General features: G+C 35.1%; 1 protein-coding gene across 2 annotated transcripts in view; it reads left to right on the forward strand.

The window, feature by feature from the left end:
* The window catches only part of LOC118199402 (eukaryotic translation initiation factor 2 subunit 2-like), a 187,904-nt gene that overhangs the window by 86,565 nt on the left and 82,647 nt on the right, over positions 1-18,692 (forward strand). For both annotated transcript variants that reach the window (XR_015038742.1, XM_085808454.1), the window contains exon 4: positions 6,351-6,540. Coding sequence is in view for 1 of the 2 variants with exons in the window: in XM_085808454.1 (XP_085664580.1) it covers positions 6,351-6,540 (190 nt within the window). In the remaining variant the exon portion in view is untranslated. The remainder of the gene's footprint in view (positions 1-6,350; positions 6,541-18,692) is intronic.

Below are 18,692 nucleotides of genomic sequence, written 5' to 3' on the forward strand. Positions count from 1 at the left end.
TCAGTTTGTTCCAATTTAGTGGGATAATAAATTTCCATCATTTTTATATCTTGAGTGTGTACATATATATATACACACACAACTAAGATATAAAAATCAGACTTTGTACTGTATATATATACAAAGTCCAAGATCTGGACTCTTGTCAGGACTTCCACAATTCCGGATTTGGAATTTTTCTGGATATTAGGTCATCAGTTTAAATCTAGTAAGATGGCATGTAGAAATTATAAAATTAAAACTAGAACAGCCGAATTTCAGACTATCAGAAAACCACCATTGGGGGTCAATTTGACCCTCATAAGAAATGTAAGTAGAAACACAGTAAATGTTTGAAATGATGCTGAAATGACCACATAAAAGAGTTTTTAGAGGTTTTTATTTATTTTTTATACTTTAGAAATTTTTTTCGGGCAGTTAGTGCAAATTAGCACACAATATCTTTCGATGTAAGATTACAAAAACAAAAACAAAATCTATGAAAACAAACAAAAGATACAAATGCAAAAAGTGGAAAATAGAACATATGCAAAAAATTACAAATAAATAAATAAATAAATAAATAAATTGGGAATAAACACATAATGTTTTCCAAAGTTTGTTACACATTACCGCAGGTGATACAGTATGAACGCTTGACAGTGGCAGCAACACATTTACCACAAATTGGTTTCTGGCATCCCTCACAGCTGACAACAGCCTTGTTTTGTCCCTTGCAACTTTGAAATGCACATTTCTCTCGTTTAAGTGTGTGTATTTGAGCAATTGGGGTGGGGGCATCTGTTGCGTAGTGCACCAACTCGTAGTTCTTCCACGAGTGCAAGAATAAATTTTCGACGGGAAATAGAGGTGCCCAAGGATTCTTTGAATATAATCCAAGCATTGAGTGCAGCAATGTCAAGGACGTTGTAAAAAACATGTACAGGCCAGCTGCGACTTCCACTATTTGTACTATATTTCTTCAGCATCTGATCTGCGACATCAACACCATATTTTGTACTGTTGTAGTAAGTGACAGTGTTCGGTTTTTTTCTTTACACTGGTGTGCAAAAATTAAGGACGAGATGGTTTTTTCAATATAACTTTGTACAAAAGCTTTCCAAATCAACACATTTAATACCGTAAGATCCTCAATACATAAGGACATGAGTAATGTAAGCAGCACTTACTAAAAGAGAAATCAGAGGGATAAAAAGAAGCTTTATTGAAAAAGTAGCATGGAGCGCAATGCGACTGAAGGCCGAAACACCCCTGTGATGGGTGTCCAGCAAGAAACATCCGGTCTTTAATAGGGGATATGATCTCCCCTGACTGCTAGCAGGTTTCACAGCTGGGAATGAGGGGGTCAATGAGTTGTTGAGGCATTGCTGCCCATTCGTCTTGCAGCGCCAATCGAAGCTCCAGAATCGTTACTGGTGGTAAGGTACGAGCTGCCAAGCGTCTGCCTAGAAAATCCCAGAAAATCCCATACATGCTCGATGGGATTGAGATCCGGAGATCGTGCCGGCCAATCCATATGTTCAATATCCTCACTCTCTAAGAGCTGTTCGGCAGCTACTGTGCGATGACATGGTGCATTGTCGTCCATGGAAAGGAACTGCGGACCCATAGCGCCTCTAAAAAGACGCACATATGGAAGAAGAATCTCGTTACAATAGCGGGTCCCGTTGACTGAACCTGCGTCGAAGATGTGAAGGTCTGTACGACTACCAAGTATGATGCCTCCCCAAATGAGAACACCGCCACCTCCATACCTGTCCCTTTCAATGATGTTCGAGGGATGATTGCGGCTTCCCCGCTCTCTCCAGATGAGTATGCGATGAGAATCGCTACTCAGACTGAATCTGCTCTCATCTGTAAAGAGTACTCGTCCCCATTCATTGTCTCTCCAATTCCGGTGTTCCCGGCACCACAGAGAACGCCTTCTCCGATGGGCAGGCGTTAGAGGTACACACTGTACAGGGCATCGTGCAAACAGACCACCACCGTGCAGTCTTCTGGCCACGGTAAAATGCGATATCGGTCGTCCAGTCGCCTGTGTCGTGTGTCTAGCGATTTCTCCCGCTGTCTGCCGCCTGTTTCTTCTGGCCTGTAAGGCAATATACCGGTCATCTGCGGGTGTGGTTCCTCGTGGACGACCACTACTATACCCCCGGATAGCTGTTCCTGTAGTTTGAAATTGTCTCCAAAGTCGTGAAATGATGCTGTGAGCAATTCCGAACTCTGCAGCCACACTTGTCACACTGTGGCCTTCCTCCAACTTCCCAATGATTCGACCTCGGGTAAAAGCATCCAGATGTCGTCTAACAGATTGATTATTCACCATTTCTCGCTGAGGCAGCAACTCGGTGTGATTTTAACTGCTATACGGCGTGCAATCTCTTTGCCAGAAATACTGATCGTACACCGACAACATGCTTTATACTACTCAGATACTCCCCCATTACGTCTACCTGCATATCTGCGCATGTGCTACCGTACATCACCTTACTTAATCTCCTGATTGGTCTTTCTGTCCGCTCTGCCTCTTCGTTTAGCTGATATGCTAATTTTTCGACTTCGTCCTTAATTTTTGCACACCAGTGTATGCTGTTGTCAACAAACACATTACTGTGCATCATGCTCAGAATCACAACATTCTTTTTGCTCTTGCACCTATATATTGTGAGTGCTTTGTCTCCATTTTTCAGTGCAAATGATGAATATCGTGCCGAAGAAGTGTCACGAGCAATAGGGGCAATAGGGGGTAATTCTCGCTTATTCAGACGCATCGTTCCAAGAATTGTGGATTTTTTCACAGAAAGTTCATCTGGAAGTTTCACAGAAGTAAAAAAGTTGTCCGTTGTGACATTGAGTCCGGAGTTTAGATGTGGTTGCAGTAATTTGAGAACTACACTTTCCCCAAGTTGTAAATTAGTTGGTCGTTCTTCATCCTTGCAAAGATAAGGATAACCATTCTAAACATATTTGGATTTTACATCAGTTGCTAGCCAGAATTTAATGCCAAACTTGTCTGGTTTATTCGCCATGTACTGGATAAATCTACATCTTGATTTACAAGGCAACAATTGTTCATCAACGGTTATTTCTCGTCCAGGATTATAACATAAATAACAGTTTTCCATTAGCTTGTACTAGGTTTCAGAAGCGAGAGCAAATTTGGTAGTGGCGAGACGACAGCTCTGGTGCTTTGGACATCGAATCTGAGATACTGCATTATTTCACGGAACCGATTGCATGACATTGTTTCTTTGAACACAGGTGGTCTCCAATTCTTGTTCCACAAATCATCTGCACAAAATTTTGAATGGCCTAGTGATCCACGGGCATACAGAAAGGCAAAAAAGGGGCATCACGTTTATCCAGAGTAACCTGCCAGTTACTATGATCTTTAAGTTGGCGTCGTGCCTCAGCAACTGTACATGATTGAATGTGTTTCACCATTGATTCACTCACCATCAAACGCCACGCTGAAACAGGATTTGTTCCTATATTGCGATGAGCAAACGACATTATTCCACTTGCAGTGGTTACAATATTTCGAGCTGGCGTGTGACCTGAAATGGAAGCTGTGCTGCTAAGGTTCATAGGGGTCCAGAGAATACCGCTGGATGAGGTATACTTCTCATTACTGCTGCCAGCAACCTTGTTGCCTCGTCCTTGACCACGACCACGTCCACGTCCACGTGAGCTTCCGGCTTCCCGCATAGGGATCACATTTCCAGAATTGTCCTCAACATCACTATCACTGCTTTCAGAGAGCGACGCATTTTGTAAGTTCACATCAACGTTAAAATCTTCATCACAACTTATATCTGATTCGAACTGTTTAAGGAGGGCAAGGCACTCTTGTGTACTCAATCCTCTTCCTCTCGGGATTGCAATGGAGAGAGAATATGCTCCGTTCTGGATTTTTTTTTTCCCCATGAGTCATCACAATAAGAGCTGCGTGTTTCCCAATGCGCAGAAAATGAAAACGTGGCATCGGGAATTCGAAAACGGACATTCACTTAAAAATATGTCGTTTTTCTTATGAAGGTCAAAATGATCCCAGTTGGCTGTTTTGGGTATATCTGCGATTATTTATTTAAATAATTAACGTAGAAATATGAAAAATTGGCATAGTATGCTTGGAAACATTTTAGAAAAAGTAAAAAAAAACGTGGAAAATTGGAAAAAAGTTTAAAATGACCCCAACGGCACTTCTAGTGTTAAAAATATGAAATTGCAATTCATGAAATAATGAAGCATTTTTGATCTAAAGGGTATCAAAATTTACAAAAAAGTTTTATTTATTTATTTATTTATTTTTTTTTTTTTAAATCTTAATTCCTAAACTCAATTCCTAACTAAAATTAGAATATAAAATATGCTTGAAATTTTGACTGTATGGTTAGTTTACAGAAAGTTGGAGTAAATGAGGGATGAGGAACTGCTTAGGAAACTGATAGCCTATGTGTACTTTGCCATAATCAAGTAATATAACCCAACTTGTTCAAAGGTTTCAGATTTTCCTTCCCCTCCATCAGGAGAACGCTAAACTTTTTTCGTGCAGGAAATCTCCATGGCTTAAATGAAATCACTGTGTCCTTTATCTCCTTGAATTTTGCATAAAATTATTTCCAAAAAAGAAGTAATTCTCAGTGTATGAAGTTCCCTATTGCTAAGGAAAGTGTGTTTTTTTGGTCTGATAAATTTTATATCTATAGCTACAGTGTGTTACTATGCAAGACACTTTTCTAAACTGCAACTTCAGCTGCTGAAAAATATGGCCATATTGCTGAGTTGTGAATTTGTAAGTCTGTAATTTGAGGTATGCAGATTTTGAGAAAGCATTTCTGTAGGTTAAAATGAAAAATACATTTTAATGTAGGCATATAAATTAGGCTGAAATGATAGATGTAATTTTTTAGATATTGTTTTTTTGAAATAAATGAGCTCTATGATAAGTTTTGGTAGGTTTGAAAGGAAGAAAGTTCTCGAGGACAGTGTCATAAAATTGTGAGAAATGTATTTAGAAAACTTTTAAAATTCTGCTAACAATTTAGCTGAAAGGGCAGAAATGTGTAATAATAATAATAATAATATGTGTTGTAGGGGAAAGCTGTATAAAAGGAAAAAATATGCTTTAAGTATTTTTTAAAATAATACAGTCAAAAGTCTTTAATCCGGACTCGTCGGGACTTCGGCGATTCCGGATTATAGATCGTCAGTTTAAATCTGGTAAGATGGCATGCAGAAATTATAAAATTAAAAATATGAAACCTTAATTTACGAAATAAAGAACAATTATGATCTAAAGGGTATCAAAAAAAAAAAAAAAAAGGCTTAATATTTATTTGTTTACTTTCTTAAACATTTCTTTCAATGTAAGTTGTTTAAGTTGCTTCCTTTTATGTGATAACACTTTCTCTTTAATTCTATAAACAGACATAATTTCTTGTTCAGTTACAAAATTCCGCTGATCAAGTCCTATAATTGCTGTGTCGAGAATATCGACTAATTTGTTAATCGAAATTTTTTCGTTTTCAATGACCTCTGTGTCACTTTCTTCAGTATCGGAAGCAAATTATAATGACGAGGAATTTGATTTAATTCATATCAAAGACGGAGTACATCGAGATGAAGTACTACATTTAGTAAGGAATTAGAAGCCAAATAAAATACAAACATCTACCCTGAAGATAAGGATAGTGCTGACAGATCAACTTCCAGTTCATTGCGCGCCGCGACGTCCCCCCCCCACACGCAGAGCAGCGTGAAATTGATAAACAGATTTCGGAATGGTTAGAGAAACAAAGGATATGCCTTTATCCATTTTTTTGCAGCAATTCCACTTTTTGTTTGATGGACATCGAAACATACTTTCGCTTTGTGTAGACTCTTTGGCAGCTCCAGCATCGGAAATTCCATTTGGCATAATGGAAAGTTCAAGCTTACTTTTATAAAATTCCTCTAACAGTCTGCAAAAAATAATAAGCCGGATGCATTTCGAAGATTAAGGAACAACGCAATCTGCAACATTAACTTAAATAGATAATTATTAGATAATTTTAGCTTAGCTTATATCTATCGTTGTACATTAAACGCGCATGCATAAACGTATTATGCGTAAAGGTTTTACGCGCATCCGTAAACGCCTATGCGCATGTGTGAACGCATTATGCGTTGACGCATGCGCAGAAAGTTTGTAGCTTTGAGGTTCAAATTATAGATCATTCCGGATTATGGGTGTCCGGATTAACGACTTTTGACTGTATATGATTCTAATTCTTCTTCATGTTGCACAGCAAGCCTTACTCATATTTTTCAATATACTGCATATCTTTTTTCTTTACATATTTTTATAGGAATTTGAAACAAAGGATGAGTCTAATATATTAATCACAGATGAAAAAGGGATGGACGAAGCTGGTTTAGATGATGACTTGGATTTTAGTCTTCCAAAAAAGAAGAAAAAAAAGAAGAAAATCAATATTGATGAACTTGAATCAGAATTTGCTGTTGCTGATGATGAGGATGATGATGACACAAAGTTTGGTAAATTATCTTGTTTTCCTCTTCCTGTAACAGTCACTAAAACTGTGGTTAAAAATTCTTGTAAATTGTCTCATCTTATGGATGTGCTTTCCATGATAGCAAAGTTCTCTTCCCCCCCAATGATAAGGTGCATTGTGAATTTTTTAAATTTTGTTTTTACAAATGAAACTCAAAATTATCTTAAAAATCACATTTGACCCCATGCACCTTTTGAGTTTATTTATTCTAATGCAAATAAGATTGTTATCAGGCTTAAATTTTAATATGCGAAGAGCTGCCATCTGCTGTTAGTTTATTACTTGTTAGATGATAGATGATTTTCCCGTATCATATAATTTGAACTGTAAAAACTGACCTTCGTTACATTCAGTTAAGCACTTGAGGGCTATCTGCATGAAGAGTGGGGTGTCTTCGTGGAGGACTGGGATGTCTACACATAGGAAAATCTATAAAAACCAACCATGCAGCCAGCATGTTTGCCTGGGTTTGACCCTGTGTCAGACTACCTGGACTCAGCTGGCTTAACCACTTGGCCAGTAGTAAATCTTTTCATTACCTTAAATTTAAAAGTATTGCATTTTACACTGAAAAAAGAGAAAATCTTATTTGCTAGTCCCGATTTTCTTAAACTGTGGGTTAAGGGGTCGCAGTATAAGGTATTTCTCGCACTTCCCTAGCGTGCCTTCGTGGTGTAACGGTAGCACGCTGGGCCGGTATTCCAGAGGTCCATGGTTCGATTCCCGGCGAGGGAGGTTGCATATTTTTCATCTTTTCTGCTTCCAATTAACCTAATGACTCTACAAGTGGCGCCCGAACTAAAAGGGTTGTGGATGATGATTCTCCGCACCCAAAATTTGGCGATTAGGTCCCCTAAAACCCTAGTCGCTCTTTAAGAAGGGGAGTATATAAGGTATTTCTCCCACTTTCCTAGTGTGCCTTCGTGGTGTAACGGTAGCACACTGGGCCGGTATTCCAGAGGTCCGTGGTTCGATTCCCGGCGAAGGCGGTTGCATATTTTTCATCTTTTCTGCTTTTAATTAACCTAATGACTCTACAGCAGGGGGTCGTCAAAACTTTTAGCAGTTTTATGTTTCTTTAACTTATTGTAATAATTATAAAATTGCCAGATATTTTCACACAATGTATCTGAAAATAGATAAAGATAAGACAATACATACAAAGAAAAAAACTCAAACGTTTCAACGCATTCTTTGGATAATATCAATATTATTTTTCCTTGCTTTGCACATATGCTGTCATTTCGTCTTTTTTAAAAAGACTTATTTAAAATTTTCACATTGTTCTATGTCATGTCTTAAAATTAGAAATTAAAGTTAATGACATAAAACTGCAATAGTATATTACAGTTCAAGTGAAACATTTGACCAAAAATTTGCTGTGTCAGTTCTTATCTCCTCAGTGTATCATGTTCTCATCATGTTTTGTACTTAAACTGAAAATGTGATTCATAAGTTCTTTGTATTGAAAAAAATTGCAAAATCTAATCAAGGCAGTGGAAACTCTTCTGTTTATTATTAAAGTTCTAATGACTGACAAGAAACAAGGAGTTAGCAGCTGTAGGCAAAATTAGGGCTGAATTAAGACTGCTTGAACTATAGGCTGAAGTCTTCTGTGGGCATGAGCTGCCTTACTCTTTACGAGTCTTCCTTACCAAAATACCAAATGCCCTTTTAAACAATGGAATTTAACAGGACTTTTATTCCTGTTTTAAAAGGTTTTAGTTCCAAAAATTGCTATTTTAAACTAGCTTGTTTTCAACTTGATAGGTGAATATAATATTCTTTTCTGGGAAGAATGGTTAATTGAAAACTGTAATCGAATTGAATCTGCAAAAATCTTATTTATTGCTGATAAAGAAATTATACTTGTTACTTGGTTTTTTTGTTTGCTATATGATTTGGTCATTTTGCAGACAAATTTGAATATTAATTACTAATCACCAGTGAAACTGACACATACTCAAACAATTAATGTAATTGTGTTCTTTACTGTCTTCATAATTAAAATAATAAATAAATTGCAAGTTTGAGGGAAAGTAAGCTATCTTATTGAGCTGGTGTAAAAACATAACTATTGCATAGAAATCTAACTTAGGAAATAATGTCAACTATTATTTCAATTTTCTAAAAGATTTATGGAAGTACATATTAGCATTATATTTGGAAATAAGTGAGAAAGAAATGGGTAAAAACACTTTTTTGTGGATTTTATTCTGTCAGTATATTTTGTAAAATCTTCAGTTTTCTTTATATCTGATTTTCTTGAGACCCAACATGATTTCTGTTTTATTTTTCTGGTAAAATAAATTATTAAACTTGTAATGTTTATTTAAATGGGAAGTGTTTTATGGGTGTTTTTAAGGGAAGAAATTTCCATTTATTTTCAATCATCTGTATTTTACCAGATCACTGGTTAATCGGTGAAATGTATGATAAATTTTAATGAATTGATCTCACAAACCAGAAGGATAAGAAAATTTTCTTTGGAATGGTGGTGTGTAATTGAGAGTAGTTAAATGTGCTAAATGAGAAAAGTGTCCTGTAATTTTTTTGATTGTTACAAAATTTCAGGTTTTTCTTTATTATTTTCATTATTAAAAAATGTTTTGTGGGTTACCCTTTAGTATTATGCTTATTATTTTAATGGTGCATAAAATATGGCCATGTTTTAGTCAAGAAAACTTGAGAATTTGCATTGCAGATAAGTTTACGTATTCCACACAATTTGTAGCTGTAATTTTTGTATCCAAAGGGTTTCTGCCACACAATCCCTAAACTTGCAACTTATTATCCTTCATGTTAATGGCTTGCACCAAAGCAGTTACCCTACTATTCATGATGGGTGGGTGACTCGGGTGACTGTAATAATACTGGCAGTGGTTTGCAATGTGTGTTGATACAATTTATATAAATATAAGCTATAATAAAAGACATATCAACTTAAGTAGATAGCATTGACTGCATGTTAAGGGAAGGAATATTTATTATATGAAGGAATATTTTTATTTCTGTAAAATTTTATGCCTCTCTCAGCATAAAGCAGATATCTCCAAGTAATTATCTATAAAGTAGTGACATGAAGAAAAGCTTTATAAAACTTCATTTTTTGCGTGACATAATTGGAGCCAGCTTTGTTGGCAGTACAGTGTACTTCTCCGACTGAGTAGTAAAATCAACTTAAACAGTGTAAAATGAAAATGTAATACATAACATAAATTATGAAAAAATCATTTATATCTTTATTTAAACCAGGCTTCAAGATGTCCTTAAATTTTCTCATAATAAAATTGCTTTGCACTGAGTATTTTTTTTAAAAATTGATTATTAATTAAAGTAAGCTATTATTATGTTGGATCTATATTGCACTGTTCGTTTCAGTATTGAAATAAAATATAGTGTCAGTGTTTAGCTCAACAGTGTCTGCCCTATCTGGAGAAATCTTATAAAGTGTATGCCCCTAATGCCTGCAGTTTTTCATTGGATTGTCAGATCAGTAGAGCTGTAAGACTGTCTTGTAGGTCAACCTTATATTATCTTGGGAAAATTTTAAAGACAAATTGATTTTCATCTTTTGAGCTTTAAAAATGAAAATTCATTTCTGTGGGGCAGAATGCTAAATATTACAGCATAGCTGCAGGTTGTATTTCTGTGAAAAGTCATTTGAACAAATTAATACTAATTGTAAGATTTGTTAATGTAACTTCAGTTGATTTCAGTATCCAATAACGCCACCAAAGGCTCCGTTTTTAAATAATATTTTCTTAAAAAATTGGTATATAGGAATAGTTCCATTTCAGAGATAATTTGCCAGAGTTGTAACAGTGGGTAATGCACAAAAGCATCTGGAGTTCTACCAAACCTAAGATTTAAAATCTGAGAACCCTTTTTATACTTTTCTCTTGAGCTTTCTTAGTTATCAGTGATGTATGCCATGTCTTATAGTGAAGAGATTTCATATTTAGGCAATTGGTTTGGGGGCGGGTTAGACTCTTTTCAGAAAACCATACTTTTTGAAGAAGTCGAATGAGAATCGGGAGGGGTATGCTAGAGATTAATTAAGTAAGGCCTAACTTAAGTTAAATGAAGGTACATAAAATAATAGAGAATTGTGTTAAATAAAAAAGGATGAAGTGGGGTGCAATAGCATAGATATATGTAACTTAATGTTTGATAACACAATTATTTAGATACTTCTTCAGAAGTTTCAGATAGTATTAAGAGGAAAATATACATTTTATCAGTTACGTTATCTGCAGCCTCAAGTTGTTGCTTTCAATTCTTGAAAATATTAAAAATATTTATAATAGTATTTTTTCCAAATAAATCATTAAGTTCCTTAAATTTGAAGATATTGGCCAATTCAGCTAATCCAGAGCTATTCATACTGTTGTTGTTATTATGGTTGTCAGAATTGTAAGTATTTCGTGAGTTATCATCAGGTATTTTATAACAAGTTGCAAGTGCAGTCTCAGCTGGCTGAGAGGAGAAATTGATGTTAGGATTATGTAGTCTAGCTTGGTTGTTGGTCATCTGAGCGTAGGAAATGGCAGGTTTGACTTTGCTGTCTTTGCAGGGTGCATGTGTCTTGTTTTTGGGGAATTTAATACAACCCCTGTAATTGGCTGAGTGAGGGTCTAGGCAGTTACTGCACATAGAATTTTTATGCATTCCACCTTAGGACAATTGGAGGTTTTGTCGTCGAGAGAACATTTAACATATTTTAGATTCTCGGTGATTCAGTGCTCATCCATTAACCAGTCATAGTAGTTGCAACATGACTGGCAGATTCAACCATTTTATCTCAATTTATCTGTTACAGTTTTCATCTCAGAAAAGTATCCTGTGTATCAGTTTTTCCTTTCATAGAAATTATTTCCAGGAATTCATCAGTTACTTCAAATCCATCAGTAACAACTTCAGTGAAAATGGCAACTTCTGTATTTATGCCAGTCCATGCATCAACTGCTATTCAGAATGCTGCAAAATCTATATTTTTTATTAACATCATAAATCAATAGCTATTTCATTAATGCATTCCCCCATCATATTCCGTGTTATTAAGTATTTTTAAGTAATTGTTGTTTGTCTGGGCAAAAAAGTTCAGCATCGAAAACAGTCTGTAAGTAATTCCCCTTGAGTAAATAGTTTTGATCATTTTGAGTGATTTTTGATGAGAGTAAAATTGGCAAAAACTGTTGCCTATTTGGATGTACTTGTATGTGTAAAATCTGTAAGCCAGATTTCAGGAACTGTTAATTTTTCTTTCCTTATTTTGCCATCCAGCATTTCAAATTTTCTTCATGATTCGTTTCATAATATCATAATAGCAGTGTAAATTGTATTGAAATTTTGAAACTGAGATCCCTTTATTACAGAAGAAGTGTACAGTTTTGTGCAACCACTACAAGAGTGGATAATTTTCCATTTTCATATATACAAGGTAACCAAAAAAAGTTCTTGCCGTTTTGGACAGTCAAAAAGAAAAAGTTTTAAAGCAACTAATAATCACTGCTAATCCTCAAAGTAATCAGCATCGGCATCCAGAGCCTTTTGCTAATGAGTGCTAGCTGTGTGATGCCATTGTGGTAAAACTCAGGAGTCTTGGATGCAAGGAAGTCCGTAAGAGCCTTTTTGATGTCTGACCGGTTGTTGAACCCCAACCTATGGTTAACGACATTATTGTCAGCATGAACTCAACATTATTTTCAGCTGTGTGATATGTGTGTACAGGTCAGCTGACATCACATAACATATTAATTTCGTAAGCCTTAATTTTTTCGTAACTCTCCTTGTAGAATATTATTACTATTTTTATTGTTTCCTGCTACAGTTTTATATCATTTCAAGTGCTTTCAATTTTTCACTTTGTATTTATATGTTATTATTTGTAGTATCATTCCACACTAATTAATAAAATTGTAACTTACAATTTCTGAGAAATCTGTGATTTTAAACATGTAAAGATAATTTTGGACATGAATGCAACTGATAGGTATTGATAATAAAAAAGACCCCCCCCAAAAAAAAAACAAGTTTTATAAGCTCTACATTAGTTTGTCTCCATTTATATAGCAGTATGGTCTATGCAGCTGTGCATTTAGCAACCAGTTTGCGACGTACTATGTATCAAATGTACAAACTCAATAAAGAAGACTGAAAATACCAGAATATTGAAGTGCCATCAACTTTTAGGTGGCAAGCTAACTTGATTGTAAGGAAGAGCCACCTTACTCAGTCATGTGACATGTCATATAAATGTATAGGGACAAAGGCAAAGCTGCAACTATTCATTCTATCCTTTTTTCCTCTTCAGTAGTGGTCTCGCGTATAAACTCGGTCCATAACTGGATGTTCATATACTTTTAAGTACCATGTTTACACCAAGTTAGAGAGCTGGAATTTGTTTACGTTTTATGTAAAATTGTTTCGGGAGCTTTTACAGGCCACTTTTTTGAAACTGATGAAAATGAGAACCTTTTAAATATGACTCCTCTTGCATTTAGGCTAAATTTTAAAATAAAAATATAGCATGATGAAAGCATGCATTTGATTAAAATGAAAGGCACCAGTAACTAGTATTGTGAACGTAAATTTCTCATTTAGACACAGCTTTTATATATAACTAAAAAAACGAGATAAATATTTACGTCAGCATGGTGGAAATCTGTGTAAACACGAATAAAATGAAGTTACAGGAGCTTTCGCAAATGACATATTTGCATCATCATTTGAAGCTGAAAAGGATGCATTTCATCATGTTCTTTTTTTTTCATCAGTTTTTGCAGGATTACTGTACTCACAGTTGCAGTCCAGGTGTCCGACATATTGGGGGGGGGACAAGGTCTTTTGCAACATGGCTTGGTACTTCTTTAAGTCGCTTCTCTAATTTTGAGGCTGTTTTTATGCCAGAAATTCTCAATCATTCGTTTCAATCTTCCATTCATCTGGACTGTAGTTCTGACTACAGCAACCCTATGAAAACCAATAGAAAATGATAAACATGGTGAATTCATCGTCCCAACTCCAGGTGACAAAGTAGATGGGTCATCTGTAAACATTAATCAACTTTCATTTTATTTTATTTAAATTTAAATGTAATACCAGTGTGTTGACCTAAAGTTTATCTAATTTTTAATTTCGTTTTAACTGCATGTGCCAGTAATTTTTAAATACAAGAGAATTGCTTGTGTGCTTTGTTTAGAATGTAAAAAGTGTGATTATTCTATATATACAGTATGTGTTGCTAAAATAACTTCTGTTCCAAACATATTTGGAGTTTATAAAGTGGCTGAGATTAAATAGACAGCAATTTCTGCACTGCAAATCATTATATCAGTTTTAAATTTTCTAGTATAATACTTTATAACTAATTCAGTAATTAATTGTGATGTAATAATTAAAAATTAATGCTAAAATGATAGCTTTTTTTTAGTTACACATACCTGCCAACTTTTACGAATTTTTCGTAATTTTTACGAAAATGCGTTTGTCTTTACGATTTTACGATTGTAATCCATTTTTTACGATTTTTTTCCTTTTTCAAGTGTTTTTAGTGATTTCTGTCGAAATTTTAGAATTTTTCGCCAATTCAGCGATTTTCGCCAATTGCATCGTGTTTTACCGCCAACTACCGACTACTTCGAATGCAGTAACCTGCGGTTTCTCCCAATTCGCCGCTTAACCAGCCAATCCAATGCGCTGAACTTGTTTCTCCCATTCTTCTCTTTGTGGGTGCCAGATTATTTTTTCCGCGTTCACTTCAGCAGCAAGGGAATTACTCAGCTCGTACTCAGTGAGCGTGGATTGTCGCATTCTGTTCTTTTTGTTTGCACGTGCTACGAATTTTCTTAATACGTCGTTGTTACGAAATGAGTTCAAAAAAACCGTATTCTCAATATTTTCGGCCTGCCTACAAAGCCGAATTTCCAACAATTAAAGAATCCTTCAAAGGAAATAACTATGCATTTTGCAACGTGTGTGTGTGTGACTTCATAATAAGTCACGGTGGAAGAAGCGACATTGTGAAGCATGTTAAGTCTAAAAAGCATGAAGTTAATGCTTCGGCTTCGACAACGTCAAAAAAAGTGTTTTTTTTTTTTTTTTTTTTTTTTTTTTTTTCAAATTTGGCTACGAATTCGGATGCCGATGTCATTTTGGCAGAGTGTTTGTTTACTGCATTCCTCATCGAACACAACGTGCCGCTAAGCGCTGCCGATCATGCCGGTCAACTTTTCAGACGGATGTTTCCCGACTCCATGATTGCTCAGAAATATGCTTGTGTTCGCACGAAAACATCTTCTATTGTGAACGAAATTGCTTGCGATGCACAAAGTAAAACGATAGCTGCACTCTAGAATTCAGCATTTTCGGTGTCAATCGATGGCAACAACAACAGCGATTGGAAGCTTTACCCCATCGTTGTCACATATTTCTGTGATGTTTCTAATGAAATGAAAACTCATCTTTTGCGTCTTCCATTGTTAAATGGAGACGCTACGGGAGAAAATATTGCCTCCTTGGTAATTAATGAGTTAAAACAACTTAACATCCCAATATCAAACTGCATTTCATTTGGTGCAGATAATGCTCATGTCATGGTGGGTGACAAAAAGAGTGTAGCCTCTTTCCTCAAAAAAGAACAAAATGAATTAATTGTTATTGGATGTCCATGCCACTTAATTTGGCAGCAGAAAAAGCTGCAGCTGCTTTACCATTAAATATTGACCAGCTTCTGATTGATGTGTTTTTCTATCTGGAGAAAAGTGTAAAAAGGAAAGAAAACCTAAAGAATTTCCAAGAACTGTGCTCTGGTAAAACGAGAAAAATTCTGAAACATGTATGCACGAGATGGTTATCCTTAGGCAGAGCGCTAGGAAAGTTTATTGAACAGTGGGATGCATTGCTAAAATATTTCCATGAAGAGACCAAAACGAAACCACAGATCCCATCAAATTTGTCTGCATATAAGATTCCGAAAACCAACTTTGCTTCTAATCAAAATGCTTTAAAAGGGAAAAGCCAACACACAGAATCAAACCCTTTAAAAAGAAAATGCTTAGAAGACTCCTCAAAGGTCAACTTTGTTAAAGAAGTTGAAGGGGAGAAGAAACAATCTTCTATTAGCCGGGGGGAAAGGATTTTCTATCTTCTTTCTTCGGATTTGAACAAAGCATATTGTAGTTTTGTGTTAAGTACCATTAAGATTTTTGAAAGTGTAAATACCCTTCTACAATCAGCTTCTCCAAAATCTCCTCTGCTTATCCAAATTCTTAATGATCTTTTCAAAGAACTTTATACTAAGTTTGTAAAACCGTCCGTTGTGAAAAACAGTGTGTTGATTCTTGTTGCCTATAATAGTTTGGCAAATCAAAAGGATGACAATGATCTTATAATTGGAAATCAAACCAGGGAACTTGTAAATTCTTTGAAAGATCATGAGAAAAAATAATTTTTTCAATGTGTTAAAAAGTACTTTTCCTCAGCCTGTGATTACATTGTAAGGAAGTTTCCTTTGCAAAAAAAATTAAGTTCTTTTAAATGCTGAAGCGGCAAATTTGAAACAAATTGAAAATTCATCTTTTGAAAAGATTCGTTTTTTATTGATACTTTTCCATTTTTGTTAACAATTAAAGAAAATGAATGCCATAATGATGCTTTAGATGAACTACAGAACCAATTTTCTGCTGCACAGTTTGAAGACTTTGCCAGTTCTAGAGAAGATAGACTTGATTTCCTCGTTGGTACCTTAAAAAGAATAAAAAGAGCTGATGGAACACCAAAATATGATAGACTAGCAAGAGTTTTGTGTGCTATTCTCGTAATTCCACACAGTAATGCTGAGTGCGAGAGAGTCTTCAGTGTTGTGAAGAAAAACAAAACTATGTTTCGTTCTTCAATTTCACCAAAAACTCTAGAAAACATTTTAATTGCTAAATGTTATGAGGAAAGTAATTGTTATGACAGGAAATTTTCCAAAGAATTTTTGGCTAAAGCCAAAAAATGCACTCTAAATTCATTGCAATAATTTTTTTGTGTAACATTAAGTTCTTGTTTTATGTTTCCTAATAAATTTTTTAGTTACTACTTAATTGAGATTTACTAATGTAAGTACAATTTTCTTTTTTCTATTTGTATAAATTGTTATTTTTTTAATATCAAAGCATGATATTAATTCTTCGTGTTCTTCTGAATTTTGAAGAATTCTTCTGAATTTTTATCTTTAGAGGTTGGCAGGTATGGTTACAGAGTATCTAGAGTATTTTTTAGAATTTGCAGTGCTGTAGATTCCATTGATGTTGTCAAATCATAAACAATTTTTAACTGATTTTAAGAGATTAACCCCTTGTATTGACTTATAATATGCATAGCCTAAAGCAGAGCTGATTGTTTACTTACCCCCTTCGGAGTGCTTACATTTTCACAAAATTCTGTTCTGTTCACCATTTTCTGAATATCATTTCTATAATAAGGCCCACCAGCGGCCAAGCGGTAAAGTCGCTGAACACTGGTAGTTCGGTCCAAGGTTCGAATCCCGCGAACGGGCTGGCTCCATGGGCGTTTTCGTGGTTTTCCCCATGTGTAACGTGTATACGAGCCAGTTTCCCTTAGAAAGTCCTCCATGAAGGCATCCCTCCCCTTAGGCAGATAGCCCTTGAGGCTTTGCCATAATTACACACACACACACACATTACACACACACATTTCTATAATAAATTTGAAAGCTTTTATAATACTCTGGTCTAAAAGGCTGAATGCCACAAGTTATGTTTGCAGGAGGCAACACTGTTTTTCAGAAAAAAAGTCAGAGGTGTGAATTAGGCAGTTATCTAATTAATTAGTAAAGTTACTTTTTCCTCTTTCCCATTTCTCATCTGTCCCCAAACTGTCCCATTTCAAAAGAAAATCAGTTAAAATACTACTTGACATCCATGAATTCTTGTTGCTTTAGTAAAAATCTTGACTCCTATCAAACATCAGGTTTTTCTGCTTTTATGAATAACCAATGCTGTCTTACTTGTTGGATCCATACTGCACATTAATAACACAGTAACTCAATCCTTCAATTTCTTCTTTTTTTAAATGTTAAGTCATGTTTTGATTGGTAATATCTTGCAGTAGTGGTATATAATTGGTAATATTCTGTAGTACAGTGCGCTTTCATCTGTATTATAAATTTCATGTAGCTTTCATTCATTTAACTGCCCAAATAAAACATCTTCTATCCAGTTACCAGTTGCATGAGCCACATGATGTTATGTCTTACCTTTCTTATCATGCAGTTTCTGATGAGCAATGTTGAATTTCTCCATCTTGTGAGCCATCTGTTAGTTGATACAAAATTATCTTCTGGCATTTAACAAATTGGAAAAGCTCTAAAATTAGAAACTTTTGTAAATTGAAACCATCCTAGAAAAAATTTCAACAGCTTTGAATTTTCAGCCATTTGTCCTTCCTTGAGACATTTGGCTTGTCTATTAGTTCTTCCTTTATTATAATTCCTTTTTTAAGTAAATTGCACATAGCTGCAATTACCATCAACACAATAATCTTTTAACGGTTTATCCTTTTTTTCTTTTTCAGGCTTGAGTACTTTTGTTTGGCCTTTTTGGCATTATAAGTGAGGCACACAATTTTTTTTAAATTATTTTTTTTTAAAGGCATCTTCCAGTAATTTATTCAAATTTTAAACCTTATGCTTCTAGCCAGCAGAAAGATTGCCTTTTGTATGCTTAGTTTAGTCAATCTGCCATTCATAATTATAAGCATAATCAATCATTTATTTGCTTTTCGTAAGCCTACACTGTTCTTGTAGGGTAATGATAAGAAGCATTCTCTGAATTTTTTATAACTCATTGTGAACGTGCCCAAGATTTTGAATGTGGAAACCTTAAAAGATGGGCTGCAAAAATTGTTCTTCCACATCCTATCAGCTGGTATTCAAGAAAGTTGTTAATCTTAAGGTAATGTTAATATAAAGAAATGATAATCTGAAGATAAGGAAATTCTGCCCATTGCAAAAATTCTGAAGAATATTTCACTGGTACAAGGCCTGAGGATAAGAAAATATTGGTCAAATCTATTCTGTTGGAGTACTCAGGATTGCCACTCAAACAGGAGAATGAAATTCCCTGA

The sequence above is a fragment of the Stegodyphus dumicola genome, chromosome X1 (assembly GCF_044657685.1).
Source record: "Stegodyphus dumicola isolate Sdum_Otavi_A_Nest chromosome X1, ASM4465768v1".
Classification (NCBI taxonomy): domain Eukaryota; kingdom Metazoa; phylum Arthropoda; class Arachnida; order Araneae; family Eresidae; genus Stegodyphus; species Stegodyphus dumicola.